At 42.2% G+C, this 18,718-nt stretch overlaps 1 protein-coding gene across 1 annotated transcript; it reads left to right on the top strand.

Annotated features, from left to right (window-relative positions):
* Positions 1–300: 300 nt before the first annotated feature.
* skp2 (S-phase kinase-associated protein 2, E3 ubiquitin protein ligase) lies at positions 301–12,520 on the top strand (the record flags this gene model as incomplete). Its single annotated transcript, XM_083794334.1, has 9 exons — positions 301–826; positions 1,569–1,680; positions 6,432–6,626; positions 7,241–7,384; positions 7,713–7,811; positions 8,217–8,347; positions 8,625–8,676; positions 9,679–9,786; positions 12,140–12,520. 9 exons carry the CDS (start codon positions 301–303, stop codon positions 12,360–12,362), a joined length of 1,590 nt encoding a protein of 529 aa, XP_083650460.1. The 3' UTR covers positions 12,363–12,520.
* Between the last annotated feature and the right edge of the window lie 6,198 nt (positions 12,521–18,718).

Genomic DNA, 18,718 nt, shown 5'->3' with positions numbered 1-18,718 from the left:
CACAGACCTCTACGGGAGCTCTCCTCCACGGATCTGAATGTGATGACGAGCTGTTTCCTCCAGAGGAGCAAACGCAGGAGGAAGGAATGTTCCTCCACGGTTCCTCTGGAGTCTGAGAGCACAGGAGAACACCTCCATGGTCAGAACACACCCCAGGGTCTCCTCCATGGTCAGAACACACCCCAGGGTCTCCTCCATGGTCAGAACACACCCCAGGGTCTCCTGGAGTCTGAGAGCACAGGAGAACACCTCCATGAGAAGACCTTCCTCCAGGAACATCTGCCTGATGGGACCACCCCCATGGAGGTCCTCCGTCTCCTCCACGATGAGAACACGCCCCAGGAACTCCTCCTCCACGATAGGTCCACCCACCTAGAGCACGATAGGCCCACCCTCCTGGAGCACGATAGGCCCACCCACCTGGAGCACGATAGGCCCACCCACCTGGAGCACGATAGGCCCACCCACCTAGAGCATGATAGGCCCACCCACCAGGAGCATGATAGGCCCACCCACCAGGAGCATGATAGGCCCACCCACCTAGAGCACGATAGGCCCACCCTCCTGGAGCACGATAGGCCCACCCACCTAGAGCATGATAGGCCCACCCACCAGGAGCATGATAGGCCCACCCACCAGGAGCATGATCGGCCCACCCACCAGGAGCATGATGGGACCACCCTCCTGGAGGACCTCCTTCATGGGACCTCGTGCTCTCCAGAGGACCACCTCCTCTACACCTCCTCCAGTGGGAAGGAGATCCAGGAGAACTCCTCGCACTTTGTTCTGGCCCGACGCACACCGAGGAGGAAGGAGTCCACATCAGGTCAGAGGTCACTTTATTCTCCTTCTCCCTCCCCCAGTTGGCCAAAGGGGGCGCTATCGCTCCAGTTGGCCAAAGGAGGCGCTATAGCTCCAGTTGGCCAAAGGGGGCTGCTATCGCTCCAGTTGGCCAAAGGGGGCCGCTATCGCTCCAGTTGGCCAAAGGGGGCGCTATCGCTCCAGTTGGCCAAAGGGGGCCGCTATCGCTCCAGTTGGCCAAAGGGGGCGCTATCGCTCCAGTTGGCCAAAGGAGGCGCTATAGCTCCAGTTGGCCAAAGGGGGCTGCTATCGCTCCAGTTGGCCAAAGGGGGCTGCTATCGCTCCAGTTGGCCAAAGGGGGCCGCTATCGCTCCAGTTGGCCAAAGGAGGCGCTATAGCTCCAGTTGGCCAAAGGGGGCGCTATCGCTCCAGTTGGCCAAAGGGGGCCGCTATCGCTCCAGTTGGCCAAAGGGGGCGCTATCGCTCCAGTTGGCCAAAGGGGGGGCTACAAGGGACAAGGGGGCGCTATAGCAATCGTTTGAAAAATGAAAACTTTGAAAAGGCCTCGTTTGGCCACAAAGCCATGCGACTTACTCATGAGGAACACAACTGTCACTTTGACCAGTAAGCTCCGCCCTCAGATTGTCAATCTGAGCAGTTTGAAAAGTGCTTAAACCCGTTTTTCTCCAGGGATCCGTGAGCATTTTTGTGTTGTTGTTTACGTTGTTGTTTACGTTTACAGGTGTTGTTGTTGTTTATGTTTACAGGTGTTTCCATGGAAACGTTACCAGATGAGATTCTCCTGAGGATCTTCTTCTGTCTTCGTCTTCCAGACCTTCTGAGAATGTCTAGTGTGTGTCGACGCTGGAATGATCTGACGTAATATTATTATTATTATCATTATCATTAGTGTTGTTATTACTTAATTAATATTATTATCATTATCATTAGTGTTATTATTACTTAATTAATATTATCATTATCATTATCATTAGTGTTATTATTACTTAATTCATATTATTATCATTATCATTAGTGTTATTATTACTTAATTAATATCATTATCATTAGTGTTATTATTACTTAATTAATATCATTATCATTATCATTAGTGTTATTATTACTTAATTAATATTATCATTATCATTATCATTAGTGTTATTATTACTTAATTAATATTATCATTATCATTATCATTAGTGTTATTATTACTTAATTAATATTATTATCATTATCATTAGTGTTATTATTACTTAATTAATATTATCATTATCATTATCATTAGTGTTATTATTACTTAATTAATATTATCATTATCATTAGTGTTATTATTACTTAATTAATATCATTATCATTATCATTAGTGTTATTATTACTTAATTAATATCATTATCATTATCATTAGTGTTATTATTACTTAATTAATATTATCATTATCATTATCATTAGTGTTATTATTACTTAATTAATATTATTATCATTATCATTATCATTAGTGTTATTATTACTTAATTAATATTATCATTATCATTATCATTAGTGTTATTATTACTTAATTAATATTATTATCATTATCATTAGTGTTATTATTACTTAATTAATATCATTATCATTATCATTAGTGTTATTATTACTTAATTAATATCATTATCATTATCATTAGTGTTATTATTACTTAATTAATATTATTATCATTATCATTAGTGTTATTATTACTTAATTAATATTATTATCATTATCATTAGTGTTATTATTACTTAATTAATATCATTATCATTATCATTAGTGTTATTATTACTTAATTAATATTATCATTATCATTATCATTAGTGTTATTATTACTTAATTAATATTATCATTATCATTATCATTAGTGTTATTATTACTTAATTAATATCATTATCATTATCATTAGTGTTATTATTACTTAATTAATATCATTATCATTATCATTAGTGTTATTATTACTTAATTAATATTATCATTATCATTATCATTAGTGTTATTATTACTTAATTAATATTATTATCATTATCATTATCATTAGTGTTATTATTACTTAATTAATATCATTATCATTATCATTAGTGTTATTATTACTTAATTAATATTATTATCATTATCATTATCATTAGTGTTATTATTACTTAATTAATATCATTATCATTAGTGTTATTATTACTTAATTAATATCATTATCATTATCATTAGTGTTATTATTACTTAATTAATATCATTATCATTATCATTAGTGTTATTATTACTTAATTAATATCATTATCATTATCATTAGTGTTATTATTACTTAATTAATATCATTATCATTATCATTAGTGTTATTATTACTTACGCAAGCAGAGCGTGCAAGTAATGTTATCAGTCGGGTGCTACGATGCGTGTGTCTGGGGCCAGCACATGTTATGACGTCATATGCTGGCACGAAGCTGACCGTGCAGGTATGTTTTTTCTGTCATGCTACGAAGCACATGTCCCATAAGGCTAGCACCTGTTTATAGGATGTTTATATGAGGGGCTAGCACCCCTTAAAGCTGTTTATAGGAGGGGCTAGAACCCCTTAAAGCTGTTTATAGTAGGGGCTAGCACCCCTTAAAGCTGTTTATAGGAGGGGCTAGCACCCCTTAAAGCTGTTTATAGGAGGGGTTAGCACCTTTAAAGCTGTTTATAGGAGGGGCTAGCACCTTAAAACTGTTTATAGGAGGGGCTAGCACCTTAAAGCTGTTTATAGGAGGGGCTAGCACCTTAAAGCTGTTTATAGGAGGGGCTAGCACCTTAAAGCTGTTTATAGGAGGGGCTAGCACCTTAAAGCTGTTTATAGGAGGGGCTAGCACCCCTTAAAACTGTTTATAGGAGGGGCTAGCACCTTAAAGCTGTTTATAGGAGGGGCTAGCACCTTAAAGCTGTTTATAGGAGGGGTTAGCACCTTAAAGCTGTTTATAGGAGGGGCTAGCACCTTAAAGCTGTTTATAGGAGGGGTTAGCACCTTAAAGCTGTTTATAGGAGGGGCTAGCACCTTAAAGCTGTTTATAGGAGGGGCTAGCACCTTAAAGCTGTTTATAGGAGGGGCTAGCACCTTAAAGCTGTTTATAGGAGGGGTTAGCACCTTAAAGCTGTTTATAGGAGGGGCTAGCACCTTAAAACTGTTTATAGGAGGGGCTAGCACCTTAAAGCTGTTTATAGGAGGGGCTAGCACCTTAAAGCTGTTTATAGGAGGGGCTAGCACCTTAAAACTGTTTATAGGAGGGGCTAGCACCTTAAAACTGTTTATAGGAGGGGCTAGCACCTTAAAACTGTTTATAGGAGGGGCTAGCACCTTAAAGCTGTTTATAGGAGGGGTTAGCACCTTTAAAGCTGTTTATAGGAGGGGCTAGCACCTTAAAACTGTTTATAGGAGGGGCTAGCACCTTAAAGCTGTTTATAGGAGGGGCTAGCACCTTAAAGCTGTTTATAGGAGGGGCTAGCACCTTAAAGCTGTTTATAGGAGGGGCTAGCACCTTAAAACTGTTTATAGGAGGGGCTAGCACCTTAAAGCTGTTTATAGGAGGGGCTAGCACCTTAAAGCTGTTTATAGGAGGGGCTAGCACCTTAAAGCTGTTTATAGGAGGGGCTAGCACCTTAAAGCTGTTTATAGGAGGGGCTAGCACCTTAAAGCTGTTTATAGGAGGGGCTAGCACCTTAAAGCTGTTTATAGGAGGGGCTAGCACCTTAAAGCTGTTTATAGGAGGGGCTAGCACCTTAAAGCTGTTTATAGGAGGGGCTAGCACCTTAAAGCTGTTTATAGGAGGGGCTAGCACCTTAAAGCTGTTTATAGGAGGGGCTAGCACCTTAAAGCTGTTTATAGGAGGGGCTAGCACCTTAAAGCTGTTTATAGGGAGGGGCTAGCACCTTAAAGCTGTTTATAGGAGGGGCTAGCACCTTAAAGCTGTTTATAGGAGGGGCTAGCACCTTAAAGCTGTTTATAGGAGGGGCTAGCACCTTAAAACTGTTTATAGGAGGGGCTAGCACCTTAAAGCTGTTTATAGGAGGGGCTAGCACCTTAAAGCTGTTTATAGGAGGGGCTAGCACCTTAAAGCTGTTTATAGGAGGGGCTAGCACCTTAAAACTGTTTATAGGAGGGGCTAGCACCTTAAAGCTGTTTATAGGAGGGGCTAGCACCTTAAAGCTGTTTATAGGAGGGGCTAGCACCTTAAAGCTGTTTATAGGAGGGGCTAGCACCTTAAAGCTGTTTATAGGAGGGGCTAGCACCTTAAAGCTGTTTATAGGAGGGGCTAGCACCTTAAAGCTGTTTATAGGAGGGGCTAGCACCTTAAAGCTGTTTATAGGAGGGGCTAGCACCTTAAAGCTGTTTATAGGAGGGGCTAGCACCTTAAAGCTGTTTATAGGAGGGGCTAGCACCTTAAAGCTGTTTATAGGAGGGGCTAGCACCTTAAAGCTGTTTATAGGAGGGGCTAGCACCTTAAAGCTGTTTATAGGAGGGGCTAGCACCTTAAAGCTGTTTATAGGAGGGGCTAGCACCTTAAAGCTGTTTATAGGAGGGGCTAGCACCTTAAAGCTGTTTATAGGAGGGGCTAGCACCTTAAAGCTGTTTATAGGAGGGGCTAGCACCTTAAAGCTGTTTATAGGAGGGGCTAGCACCTTAAAGCTGTTTATAGGAGGGGCTAGCACCTTAAAGCTGTTTATAGGAGGGGCTAGCACCTTAAAGCTGTTTATAGGAGGGGCTAGCACCTTAAAGCTGTTTATAGGAGGGGCTAGCACCTTAAAGCTGTTTATAGGAGGGGCTAGCACCTTAAAGCTGTTTATAGGAGGGGCTAGCACCTTAAAGCTGTTTATAGGAGGGGCTAGCACCTTAAAGCTGTTTATAGGAGGGGCTAGCACCTTAAAGCTGTTTATAGGAGGGGCTAGCACCTTAAAGCTGTTTATAGGAGGGGCTAGCACCTTAAAGCTGTTTATAGGAGGGGCTAGCACCTTAAAGCTGTTTATAGGAGGGGCTAGCACCTTAAAGCTGTTTATAGGAGGGGCTAGCACCTTAAAGCTGTTTATAGGAGGGGCTAGCACCTTAAAGCTGTTTATAGGAGGGGCTAGCACCTTAAAGCTGTTTATAGGAGGGGCTAGCACCTTAAAGCTGTTTATAGGAGGGGCTAGCACCTTAAAGCTGTTTATAGGAGGGGCTAGCACCTTAAAGCTGTTTATAGGAGGGGCTAGCACCTTAAAGCTGTTTATAGGAGGGGCTAGCACCTTAAAGCTGTTTATAGGAGGGGCTAGCACCTTAAAGCTGTTTATAGGAGGGGCTAGCACCTTAAAGCTGTTTATAGGAGGGGCTAGCACCTTAAAGCTGTTTATAGGAGGGGCTAGCACCTTAAAGCTGTTTATAGGAGGGGCTAGCACCTTAAAGCTGTTTATAGGAGGGGCTAGCACCTTAAAGCTGTTTATAGGAGGGGCTAGCACCTTAAAGCTGTTTATAGGAGGGGCTAGCACCTTAAAGCTGTTTATAGGAGGGGCTAGCACCTTAAAGCTGTTTATAGGAGGGGCTAGCACTCCTTGAAATGTGCTAATAAACAAAAAAGCAAGAGAACCAACATTTGCGATTCTGTGTTCTGTGTGTTTTTATCCAGCCGTGACGAGTCGCTGTGGCGCAGTGTGGATCTGGGCGGGGCCAGTGTGGATCTGGGGGGTGGGCCCACCCACACGGGGGCTTGTGATTGGCTGATCACAGGGGGCGGAGCTCTACAGAGGGTGCTGATGGCCGGCGTGAGGAAGCTGCGATGCCCCGCCTCCTTCATCTCTGAGCTCCGCCTGTCAATTACACCGTGAGTGTAACACACACACACACACACTGCAATTAATGTTAGTTTGCATGCTGTATAATAAAATATAAAGGTTTCGTTTCAGCTTTGGCATTACTAGACTATTCATACCAAAGCCTACACGGGTTGTGCAAGGACGCTCTGTGATTGGCCAGTCGCTGTGATTGACAACCTAAACCTAACCCTAACCTTAACCTCAGTAAAACTATACCTAAACCTAACCTTAACCTTAACCTCAGTAAAACTATACCTAAACCTAACCTTAACCTCAGTAAACTTAACTTGCCCGGGCGCGTGGTTATAAGCACAACCCGTGTAGGAATTAGTATGTCGCGACTAAGACCAGGAAGCAGACATACTGTATCGTACCTAGGAGGAGGAAAGGGTTTAGAGCTTATAGTAAGGAGACATACCTAGGAGGAAAGGCCCCTGGGACCTTTAGGCTAGAAGGATAACTTGTATCTGTTACTAGTGGCCCCTGGGACCTTTTAGGCTAGAATGATAACTTGTATCTGTTACTAGTGTTTTATTAATCTGTTTTTTTCCCCGTTCCAGGTGTTATATAAATCAGTTTTCTCCGTTCCAGGTGTTATATAAATCAGTTTTCTCCGTTCCAGGTGTTTTGTAGATCTGCGAGTTCGTCAGATGGACCTGTCCAACTGCACCGTCTCCACTTCCTGTCTGGAGAGCATTCTGATTGGCTGCTCGCGACTCACCCACCTCAGCCTGGAGTCCCTGCTGCTCTCTGATAGGACAATCCAGTAAGTGCTGCTCTCTGATAGGATAATCCAGTAAGTGGAGGCGTGTTCTCTCCTCCACGTCTTCAGTGCCCATACCCGAGGCGGGGTTGGGGTAGGTATCCTCACAAAAAACATGCAGTAATCCTGGTCTCTATACTGCCTCCCCCTGGCCAACCGGGGTGTCTGATGGAGGGGAAAGGAACTGGTTGGAATTCAATCACACGAAACAGCCTAGTCCTGTTGTATTGACTATATAATCTTTGTGTGTGTGTGTGTGTGTGTGTGTGTGTGTGTGTGTGTGTGTGTGTGTGTGTGTGTGTGTGTGTGTGTGTGTGTGCGCGCGCGTCAGGGCTCTCTCTCAGAACACACACATGTCTCAGCTCAACCTGTGTGGCTGTGATGGATTCTCTGCTGCCTCCGGTGGTCACATGCTGCGCTGCTTCCCACGGTAAATCTGTTCTCCATGTTAACGTAAACATTATGTCATACTTTAGCTGTTGGAAAAAAACAGCAGATCTACAAGTCATGGACTTCCTGGACAAGCTCGTAAGGCGTCACTCGGTGCCACGCTACGAGCTTGTCCAGGAAGTCCATGACATCAGAGCCCATGACATCAGAGACCATGACATCAGAGTCCATGACATCAGAGCCCATGGCATCAGAGCCCATGACATCAGAGCCCATGGCATCAGAGCCCATGACATCAGAGCCCATGACATCAGAGACACTGGGCTCACTGCTAAAATCTAAAATATCTAAAACTACAAATTACACACATAAAGACCCCCAGGAAAGAGTTGTATGCATGTGTGTGTGTGTGTGTTCCAGATGTTTTATAGATCTGTGTTTTCAGGTTAAAACAACTCAACATGTCGTGGGTCAGGAACTTCTCTCGGGGTCACGTGAGGTCGGTGGTGAACAGTTTGACCTCTGACCTCACACACCTCAACCTGAGTGGATACCGAGAGACCCTATCCCTGGAAGGTACGTTATAAGACCCTATCCCTGGAAGGTACGCTATAAGACCCTATCCCTGGAAGGTACGCTATAAGACCCTATCCCTGGAAGGTACGCTATAAGACCCTATCCCTGGAAGGTACGCTATAAGACCCTATCCCTGGAAGGTACGCTATAAGACCCTATCCCTGGAAGGTACGTTATAAGACCCTATCCCTGGAAGGTACGTTATAAGACCCTATCCCGGAAGGTACACACACACAGATTTTGGTGTTTTATTGATCAGCGTTTTTTTCTCCTCCAGATGTGCAGATTCTGGTGAAACGATGTCCCAAAATCGCAACTCTGGATCTGAGGTCTGTCAGATCTGTTATTGTATCTATATATACTAACTCTATTAACTCTGGACCTATGAGGTCTGTCAGATCTGTTATTATGATGTCTATATACTAACTCGGTTATCTCTGGATCTATGCGGTCTGTCAGATCTGGTATTGTATCTATATATAAGTAAGTAGCCTTGCCGAGCCATGAGGCCCATAGGGCAGGAGCCTATCTCCTGTTTCTGTAGCGTGAGGCAGCTTTATGTACACCCCCTGGACATGACGCTAGTATGTCGCAGGGACTTGCCCCCATTCCAATCCTTGATGCTGAGTGTCAAGCAGGGCTGCAGAAGGCAATGGAGTCTAGATCGGCACAGACTCGACCTTGAGGGCTTGATAAGCCACTTCCACTCAAGGCTGAGAGCAAGTGTCTAGGGCGAGTGGCAAAGAGGTGGTTTCAAAAAGGGCCTAGCTCTGCTGCAGGGTGCAATACTTAAGCGTACACATACCATAAACGGTCATTAGGGGGAGCCATAGTACAGGATAGCGATTGATTGATTGAATACTTTATTGGCAGAAATGCAATCGATACAGTTTGTCGAAACGTCTGAGTTTCCTCAGTTGGACTCGATTTATAGTCCTTGTCCTTCATTGGTGTTACTTAGCTCCGCCCCCGTTTTCTGATTGGTCGATATTTCATAGTCACTAACTTTTTTCTTTATCTAATTCAATAATTTATTGTTTTATCTCATTTAATTATTTCTGTGTTTGTTAAACTAGTCCTTACCCGTTATATATCTGCCCCCGGGTGCGTTTGTAATTGACGTTACGCCCTCCATATTCATATGGTCAATGCCTGTGTGAGAAGTGGGAGTGATTGGTGCAGGCAGTAAGGAGCTACGGCAGTCACAGTGACACACAGACAGACACACAGGCAGACAGACATTGTTAGAATTATAGTATGATGATGATGATGATGATAGTATGATAATTGTTAATAATAATAGTTTTTTGTTTACGTTGTTTACGTTGCAGCGACAGCGCTCAGCTGACCACCGACTGTTTCCCTGTCATCGGACAGCTGAAGGACCTTATGCACCTTTCCCTGAGTCGCTGCTACCACATCCACCCTGCTAGCCTAGCGTACGTAGCCTTATTCACCTTATTTCCCTGAGACGCTGCTACCACATCCAACCTGCTAGCCTAGCGCACGTAGCCTTATTCACCTTATTTCCCTGAGTCGCTGCTACCACATCCAACCTGCTAGCCTAGCGTACGTAGCCTTATTCACCTTATTTCCCTGAGTCGCTGCTACCACATCCACCCTGCTAGCCTAGCGTACGTAGCCTTATTAAGGGATCAAGAAGTCACGAAGTGACTTTGGTCAAGTTTTTGTGTTTTTATTTCTTCTTCTCCTCCTTCTCCTTCTTCTTCCGCCAAAGATAGCTGTTCTGGCTGAACCGTGCAGTCGGTCTTTGTGAAACGCGGTAATCTGATAGAGGGCCATGCCAAACGGTGACTATGCGAAGCCCATGACCATTGGCCAAATGGTGGCGCTATAGCACTCAATTGAAAATGCAAACTTTGAACGTGCATAGCTCATGAACCGTTTGACCGTTGGCAATGACACTTTGATACACATATGTGTCTCTTCATGCCGAACAACGTTCGTGTTCAGATTTTTGACCTCTGACCCGCCATTTTGAATTATATGAAAAACAGTTCAAATGTATCTCCTCCCAGGATCTTTGATCAAAATGCACAAAAACGTCTACACGTGAAAAAAATCGTAGTACATTTTTTTTAAGTGAAAGAATTTAGTTTTTATGAACCAATGAAAATTGCTGGTTTGTGAAAATTCTTCTTCTGCCCCTAATACATACAGGCAGCGTCATATGCTTATGACATTTTACAGTATGGTAGAGGGTCATGCCAAATAGCACTGAAAGCAGTCTTACTTTTGAACAGTCATAACTCATGCTTTGTTTGGCTAAATTGCATGGCACTTGTTTCTTGACTCGTGGGGAACCCATATGTCACTTTGACAAGTAGCTCCGCCCTCATATTTTCCGCCATTTTGAGCAGTTTGAAAAATGCTCATACCTGATTTTCTGCCTGGATTTTTCAGCAATTTGCGTGAAACGTCCTACACACAATCTATGGACCATTATCTGAAATCCCAAGAGAACGTTGTACGTGAAAACATGAACAGCGAACACACTGTAGTAATGGATAATGACATGCCCAAAACGAGGACACACATGATTGTTATCAAACACACTGAATGATTTTCCTGTTTACATTGTAGTCACTCCATGTAGCTCAGTCAGTAGAGCTCTCGCCCTTCGACCACAAGGTTGTGTGTTCAAATCCGGGTACCGACAACTCGGCCCATGAGTCTTATTTGTGGATATTGATCTTATTGCATTGTCTTCTTTATTGGTCCCGCCTTATCACTGCTTGCAGCTATATTTCAACCGCTTCAAGTCGCTGCTACCACATCCACCCTGCTAGCTTAGCGTACGTAGCCAGCTAGCATAGACCTCTATAGAGTGTCGCAGTCCCACCACCTTTCAGAACGACGAGTGGCCCAGGAAATGAATCCCAATGCATTTTGCCCATAGGCTTTTCTTAAAGTATTTATTTAAAGACTGTTACGCTGCGGACAAAGCCAACTTGGATCGTGACAAATCATGACAATGAACAAAATATTTTGGGCCGATCAAATCATTAGAAAGAAGAAAATAAAGGCAGGAGACAACACTATTTGTTTTGTTTTTCTTCTTATAAATTATTTGATCGGCCCAAAACATAGTGTTCATTGTCATGATTTGTCACGATCCGAGTTGGCTTTGTCCGCGGCGTAACCGTCTTTATATAAATACTTTAGAAGCCTATGGGCCTATGGGCAGAATGCATTGGGATTCATTTAAGAAGCCTATGGGCCTATGGGCAGAATGCATTGGGATTCATTTCCTGGGCCTATGGGCAGAATACATTGGGGCCTATGGGCAGAATGCATTGGGATTCATTTCCTGGGCCACTCATCGTTCTGAAAGGGGGTGGACTGCGACGCTCTATAATAGACCTATAATAATAATAATGATAATAGTAATAATAATAAATGTCTCCTCAGTTAAATGGCTGGTTGTAATAATAATAATAATAACAATAATAATAAATGTCTCCTCAGTGACATGGCTGGTTGTAATAATAATAATAATAATAATAACAATAATAATAAATCTCTCCTCAGTGACATGGCTGGTTGTAATAATAATAATAATAGTAATAATAATAACAATAATAATTAATGTCTCCTCAGTGACATGGCTGGTTGTAATAATAATAATAATAGTAATAATAATAAATATCTCCTCAGTGACATGGCTGGTTATAATAATAATAATAATAATAACAATAATAAATCTCTCCTCAGTGACATGGCTGGTTATAATAATAATAATAATAATAACAATAATAAATCTCTCCTCAGTGACATGGCTGAACTGTCCCACTGGTTCCCGGCACTGCGTCTTCTCGAGGTGTTCGGTCTGATCCAGAGCGACCAGCAGGAGGCGCTGTTGAACAACGACGACGCTCATCATCGCATCGCCGTTAACTCCAGGCCGTACTCTGCCGTCGCTCGCCCCGGTGCGGTGGGGGAGAGAGAGGCTGCGTCGTCGTGGGACGCGGCGTGTCGACTGACGCTCGCGTAGCGGCGATCCAGCGCTGACCGCTGACCCCAGCGCCCGATCCAGCGTTTTCGCTACCCGTTCTCACCCCAACACTCTGAAAGAGAATGGATTGGCATTTCCATACACGCTCATCCCCTGGTTCTAAAGTCCTGATGTCACACGCTCATCCCCTGGTTCTAAAGTCCTGATGTCACTCGCTCATCCCCTGGTTCTAAAGTCCTGATGTCACTCACTCATCCCCTGGTTCTAAAGTCCTGACGTCACTCGCTCATCCTTTGGTTCTACAGTCCTGACGTCACTCGCTCATCCCCTGGTTCTAAAGTCCTGATGTCACACGCTCATCCCCTGGTTCTAAAGTCCTGACGTCACTCGCTCATCCCCTGGTTCTAAAGTCCTGATGTCACACGCTCATCCCCTGGTTCTAAAGTCCTGATGTCACACGCTCATCCCCTGGTTTCTAAAGTCCTGACGTCACTCGCTCATCCCCTGGTTCTAAAGTCCTGACGTCACTCGCTCATCCCCTGGTTCTAAAGTCCTGACGTCACTCGCTCATCCCCTGGTTCTAAAGTCCTGACGTCATTTGCTCATCCACTGGTTCTAAAGTCCTGACGTCACTTGCTCATCCTTTGGTTCTAAAGTCCTGACGTCACTCACTCATCCCCTGGTTCTAAAGTCCTGACGTCACTCGCTCATCCTTTGGTTCTACAGTCCTGACGTCACTCGCTCATCCCCTGGTTCTAAAGTCCTGACGTCACTCGCTCATCCCCTGGTTCTAAAGTCCTGACGTCACTCGCTCATCCCCTGGTTCTACAGTCCTGACTTCACTCGCTCATCCTTTGGTTCTACAGTCCTGACTTCACTCGCTCATCCTTTGGTTCTACAGTCCTGACGTCACTCGCTCATCCTTTGGTTCTAAAGTCCTGACGTCACTCGCTCATCCCCTGGTTCTACAGTCCTGACGTCACTCGCTCATCCTTTGGTTCTACAGGCCTGACGTCACTCGCTCATCCTTTGGTTCTACAGTCCTGACATCACTCGCTCATCCTTTGGTTCTAAAGTCCTGACGTCACTCGCTCATCCCCTGGTTCTAAAGTCTTGACGTCACTCGCTCATCCCCTGGTTCTAAAGTCCTGACATCACTTGCTCATCCCCTGGTTCTAAAGTCTTGACGTCACTCGCTCATCCCCTGGTTCTAAAGTCCTGACATCACTCGCTCATCCCCTGGTTCTAAAGTCTAGCGATATTGATGTCAGACTTCGGTGATCTATTGTTGTCAGATATATCTTGTTCTAAGCTGTCTATAATATAGACTCTATTGATGTGACGTCAGATATATTTTATTGATCTGATCTGTTGTCAGATGTATTGTTCTAATGCTGTCTGTATTGATGGGATCATGTCACATACATACATACATGTCGCATGTATAATCCAATGGCTCCCTAATAATCAATAATGCGTTTGTTCACGACGTGATTTGAAAGGTTTTCTCGTAACGCCTTGCGTCGGCACATTTCTTTTAAACTTTTTTTTTTCAAATAATAGGGTTGGTTGTTAAACTGATTTTGATGTGTGTGGACCCCCGGAAGGTCGCTCAAGGACCCCTGGTTGGTCCCCGGACCACCCAGGGACCCCTGGGGGTCCCCGGACCACCCATGTGTTGGGTTCGAGTACAGTTTGTTCTTCAGTGATTTTAGGATGTTTTATAGGGTTCAGGTTGACTCTAATCTTTGTAACAAAATAAAATAAAGATCTTACCTGGACAAGCTTTCATCACATTTATTTTCATTAATTTATTTATCATTCATTTTCACTGCCTTTTATATAGGTTGTCAATGGTAATAATCATAATATATAGGTTGTCAATGGTACGCCAACAACTCGCTTGTGTTAATTATTTGTAGTTTAAATATAAGGATCTGGCATACATTGTGTTAATTATTTGTAGTTTAAATATAAGGATCTGGCATACATTACATTGTGTTAATTATTTGTAGTTTAAAGATGAGGATCTGGCATACAATGTGTTAATTATTTGTAGTTTAAAGATGAGGATCTGGCATACAATGTGTTAATTATTTGTAGTTTAAATATCGGCGGTTGCAGGTCGAGGTTCTTTTGGGCTCGTTTCTAAATGTAGCTTATTTGAGCTTTTATGTCAATTAAGGATACCCCAAATTAATATGTATTTGTGTGTGTGTGCGTGTGCGTACGTGCATGCATGCATGCACTTGTGTGTGCGTGTGTGTGTGTGTGTGTGACCTGGTTAGGCATTCCTAATTATATTCCTCTTCATCAGAGAGACAGAGAGAGAGAGAGAGAGACATAGAGAGACTGATAGAGAGAGAGAGCCTCATTAGAGTTACGGAGCGTTCTACTTTTTATACCAATTATAATATAATTATTATTAACAACATGACTTTGAACTGTACTCTCTCTGTATGTCTGTCTATGTCGCTCTATCCCCCCCTCTCTCTCTCTCTCTCTCTCTCTCTCTCTCTCTCTCTTAACAACATGACTTTGAACTGTAACACTCAACGAGCTCTCTGTTAAAGGACATTATTTTAAGATGAGTTTATTATTTATTTGTCTGCCTATGTGTCTCTCTCTGTCTCTGTGTGTCTCTGTCTGTCTATGTCTCTCTGTCTCTGTGTCTCTGTCTGTCTGTCTCTCTGTGTCTCTCTGTCTGTCTATGTCTCTCTGTCTCTGTGTCTGTCTATGTCTCTCTGTCTTGTCTCTGTCGGTCTATGTCTCTCTGTCTCTGTGTCTCTCTGTCTGTCTATGTCTCTCTGTCTTGTCTCTGTCGGTCTATGTCTCTCTCTCTCTCTCTCTCTCTCTCTCTCTCTCTCTCTCTCTCTCTCTCTCTCTCTCTCTCTCTCTCTCTCAATTCAATTTCAATTCAAAGGAGCTTTATTGGCATGAGTAAACGTACGATTACATTGCCAAAGCAAAAGTGGAACAAGACAATCGAGATAAAACAATGTATTTACAAATAAATATAGGATATGAATAGGAATGAACTGTGCTACATTAACACTGTGGGTAAAACTATCTTGTGAAACCATAAAAAAGATTGTGCATTTTCTGTCAGAGATAGTTATACTGTCATCCATATAGGAGACGGTAACTTTATACATTTGAAAGTTGTCAGCAGTTTTTCGATGTTTTTGCGACAAGTAGCAGCAATTTATTCAAATGTAATTGAATGAAAGTTAGTTGTTCTGTTTGTATAACAGTATGTCTATGTACCGAGGTCATAGAGGTCATTTATATAACAGAATGTCTATGTACCGAGGTCATAGAGGTCATTTATATAACAGAATGTCTATGTACCGAGGTCATAGAGGGCATTTATATAACAGAATGTCTATGTACCGAGGTCATAGAGGTCATTTATATAACAGAATGTCTATGTACCGAGGTCATAGAGGTCATTTATATAACAGTATGTCTATGTACCGAGGTCATAGAGGTCATTTATATAACAGAATGTCTATGTACCGAGGTCATAGAGGTCATTTATATAACAGAATGTCTATGTACCGAGGTCATAGAGGTCATTTATATAACAGAATGTCTATGTACCGAGGTCATAGAGGTCATTTATATAACAGAATGTCTATGTACCGAGGTCATAGAGGTCATTTATATAACAGTATGTCTATGTACCGAGGTCATAGAGGTCATTTATATAACAGTATGTCTATGTACCGAGGTCATAGAGGTCATTTATATAACAGAATGTCTATGTACCGAGGTCATAGAGGTCATTTATATAACAGTATGTCTATGTACCGAGGTCATAGAGGTCATTTATATAACAGAATGTCTATGTACCGAGGTCATAGAGGTCATTTATATAACAGAATGTCTATGTACCGAGGTCATAGAGGTCATTTATATAACAGAATGTCTATGTACCGAGGTCATAGAGGTCATTTATATAACAGAATGTCTATGTACCGAGGTCATAGAGGTCATTTATATAACAGTATGTCTATGTACCGAGGTCATAGAGGTCATTTATATAACAGAATGTCTATGTACCGAGGTCATAGAGGTCATTTATATAACAGAATGTCTATGTACCGAGGTCATAGAGGTCATTTATATAACAGAATGTCTATGTACCGAGGTCATAGAGGTCATTTATATAACAGAATGTCTATGTACCGAGGTCATAGAGGTCATTTATATAACAGAATGTCTATGTACCGAGGTCATAGAGGTCATTTATATAACAGAATGTCTATGTACCGAGGTCATAGAGGTCATTTATATAACAGTATGTCTATGTACCGAGGTCATAGAGGTCATTTATATAACAGAATGTCTATGTACCGAGGTCATAGAGGTCATTTATATAACAGAATGTCTATGTACCGAGGTCATAGAGGTCATTTATATAACAGAATGTCTATGTACCGAGGTCATAGAGGTCATTTATATAACAGAATGTCTATGTACCGAGGTCATAGAGGTCATTTATATAACAGAATGTCTATGTACCGAGGTCATAGAGGTCATTTATATAACAGAATGTCTATGTACCGAGGTCATAGAGGTCATTTATATAACAGTATGTCTATGTACCGAGGTCATAGAGGTCATTTATATAACAGAATGTCTATGTACCGAGGTCATAGAGGTCATTTATATAACAGAATGTCTATGTACCGAGGTCATAGAGGTCATTTATATAACAGAATGTCTATGTACCGAGGTCATAGAGGTCATTTATATAACAGAATGTCTATGTACCGAGGTCATAGAGGTCATTTATATAACAGAATGTCTATGTACCGAGGTCATAGAGGTCATTTATATAACAGAATGTCTATGTAGCGACTAGCGAGGTCATTTGCTGTAAGCAGTGTAGGGTGTAAACAGTACTGTAGGGTGTGAACACAATGCTTTGTATTCCTTAAGGTGCTTGTATTCCATTTGACATCCTCCTGTCAGCAGCTCACAAATCTCGCTGCTGTGTTTGCACATTGTTGTACTTCACCCAACAGATATGGTTTCTTGTCATTAGTTTTCTAACTCTCCTTGGGTGATTGTAATCCATGGGAATTATATGTCTCTGATGTCTTGGTACAGTGGACAGTATGTGTCTCTGATGTCTTGGTACAGTGGACAGACGGTTAGGAAGTGTAGCTCAGTCTCTACCTCGGTTTGTGTGCAATCTCTCTCTCCTCCTCCCCCCTCTCTCTCTGTCTCTCTCTCTCTCTTTCTCTCTCTCTCTCTCTGTCTCTCTCTTCTCCCCCCCCCCCCCCCCCTCTCTCTCTCTCTCTCTCTCTCTCAGCTGTCAGTCAGGTCATATTCGTCTGTGCAGAACATTGTGTCACTGCTGATCTGAAAACGACTCCAAGTGAAGGTGAGTGAACATTAAATATATAATGTTTAAAACTTTAAATATGTTTAATTCATTATTAACATAATATGTTTAATTCATTTTAAATATATAATCTCCTGCAGATAGATGATGGAGAGCTGGTAAGCAAATTAACCCCTATGGATCTATGGATCTATGGATCTTTAACTCTTGAGGGCTTAAAATGAAACCAACGCACTCAGGAGTTGCATTATTGTTATTGATAAACATCTGCATCACTTATTTTCCAGAAGTCTGCACAATTAAATAATTGTTATTTTGATCAATCACTCGGTACCACATCAATACAGCATGGAGTTGGGTTAGGGTTAGGGTTAGGGTTAGGGTTAGGGTTAGAGACACATCAATACAGCATGGAGTTGTGGGCAAAATATTCTTTAGTTTTGGGTCTGAGAGGCTAAATGTCATCAAATGGTGCTTCGGAACAAACCCTATAGAGTGTGTTCAGTAACAGTGTTGAATAGCTCTATATTGTGACAGTAATCATTGCTATAGAGTGTGTTCAGTAACAGTGTTAAATAGCTCTATATTGTGACAGTAATCATTTCTATAGAGTGTGTTCAGTAACAGTGTTAAATAGCTCTATATTGTGACAGTAATCATTGCTATAGAGTGTGTTCAGTAACAGTGTTAAATAGCTCTATATTGTGACAGTAATCATTGCTATAGAGTGTGTTCAGTAACAGTGTTAAATAGCTCTATATTGTGACAGTAATCATTGCTATAGTGTGTGTTCAGTAACAGTGTTAAATAGCTCTATATTGTGACAGTAATCATTGCTATAGAGTGTGTTCAGTAACAGTGTTAAATAGCTCTATATTGTGACAGTAATCATTGCTATAGTGTGTGTTCAGTAACAGTGTTAAATAGCTCTATATTGTGACAGTAATCATTGCTATAGAGTGTGTTCAGTAACAGTGTTAAATAGCTCTATATTGTGACAGTAATCATTGCTATAGTGTGTGTTCAGTAACAGTGTTAA

The sequence above is a fragment of the Protomyctophum parallelum genome (genome assembly GCF_964188405.1).
Source record: "Protomyctophum parallelum genome assembly, chromosome: 21".
Classification (NCBI taxonomy): Eukaryota; Metazoa; Chordata; class Actinopteri; order Myctophiformes; family Myctophidae; genus Protomyctophum; species Protomyctophum parallelum.
This window is presented reverse-complemented; position numbering and strand designations above follow the sequence as displayed.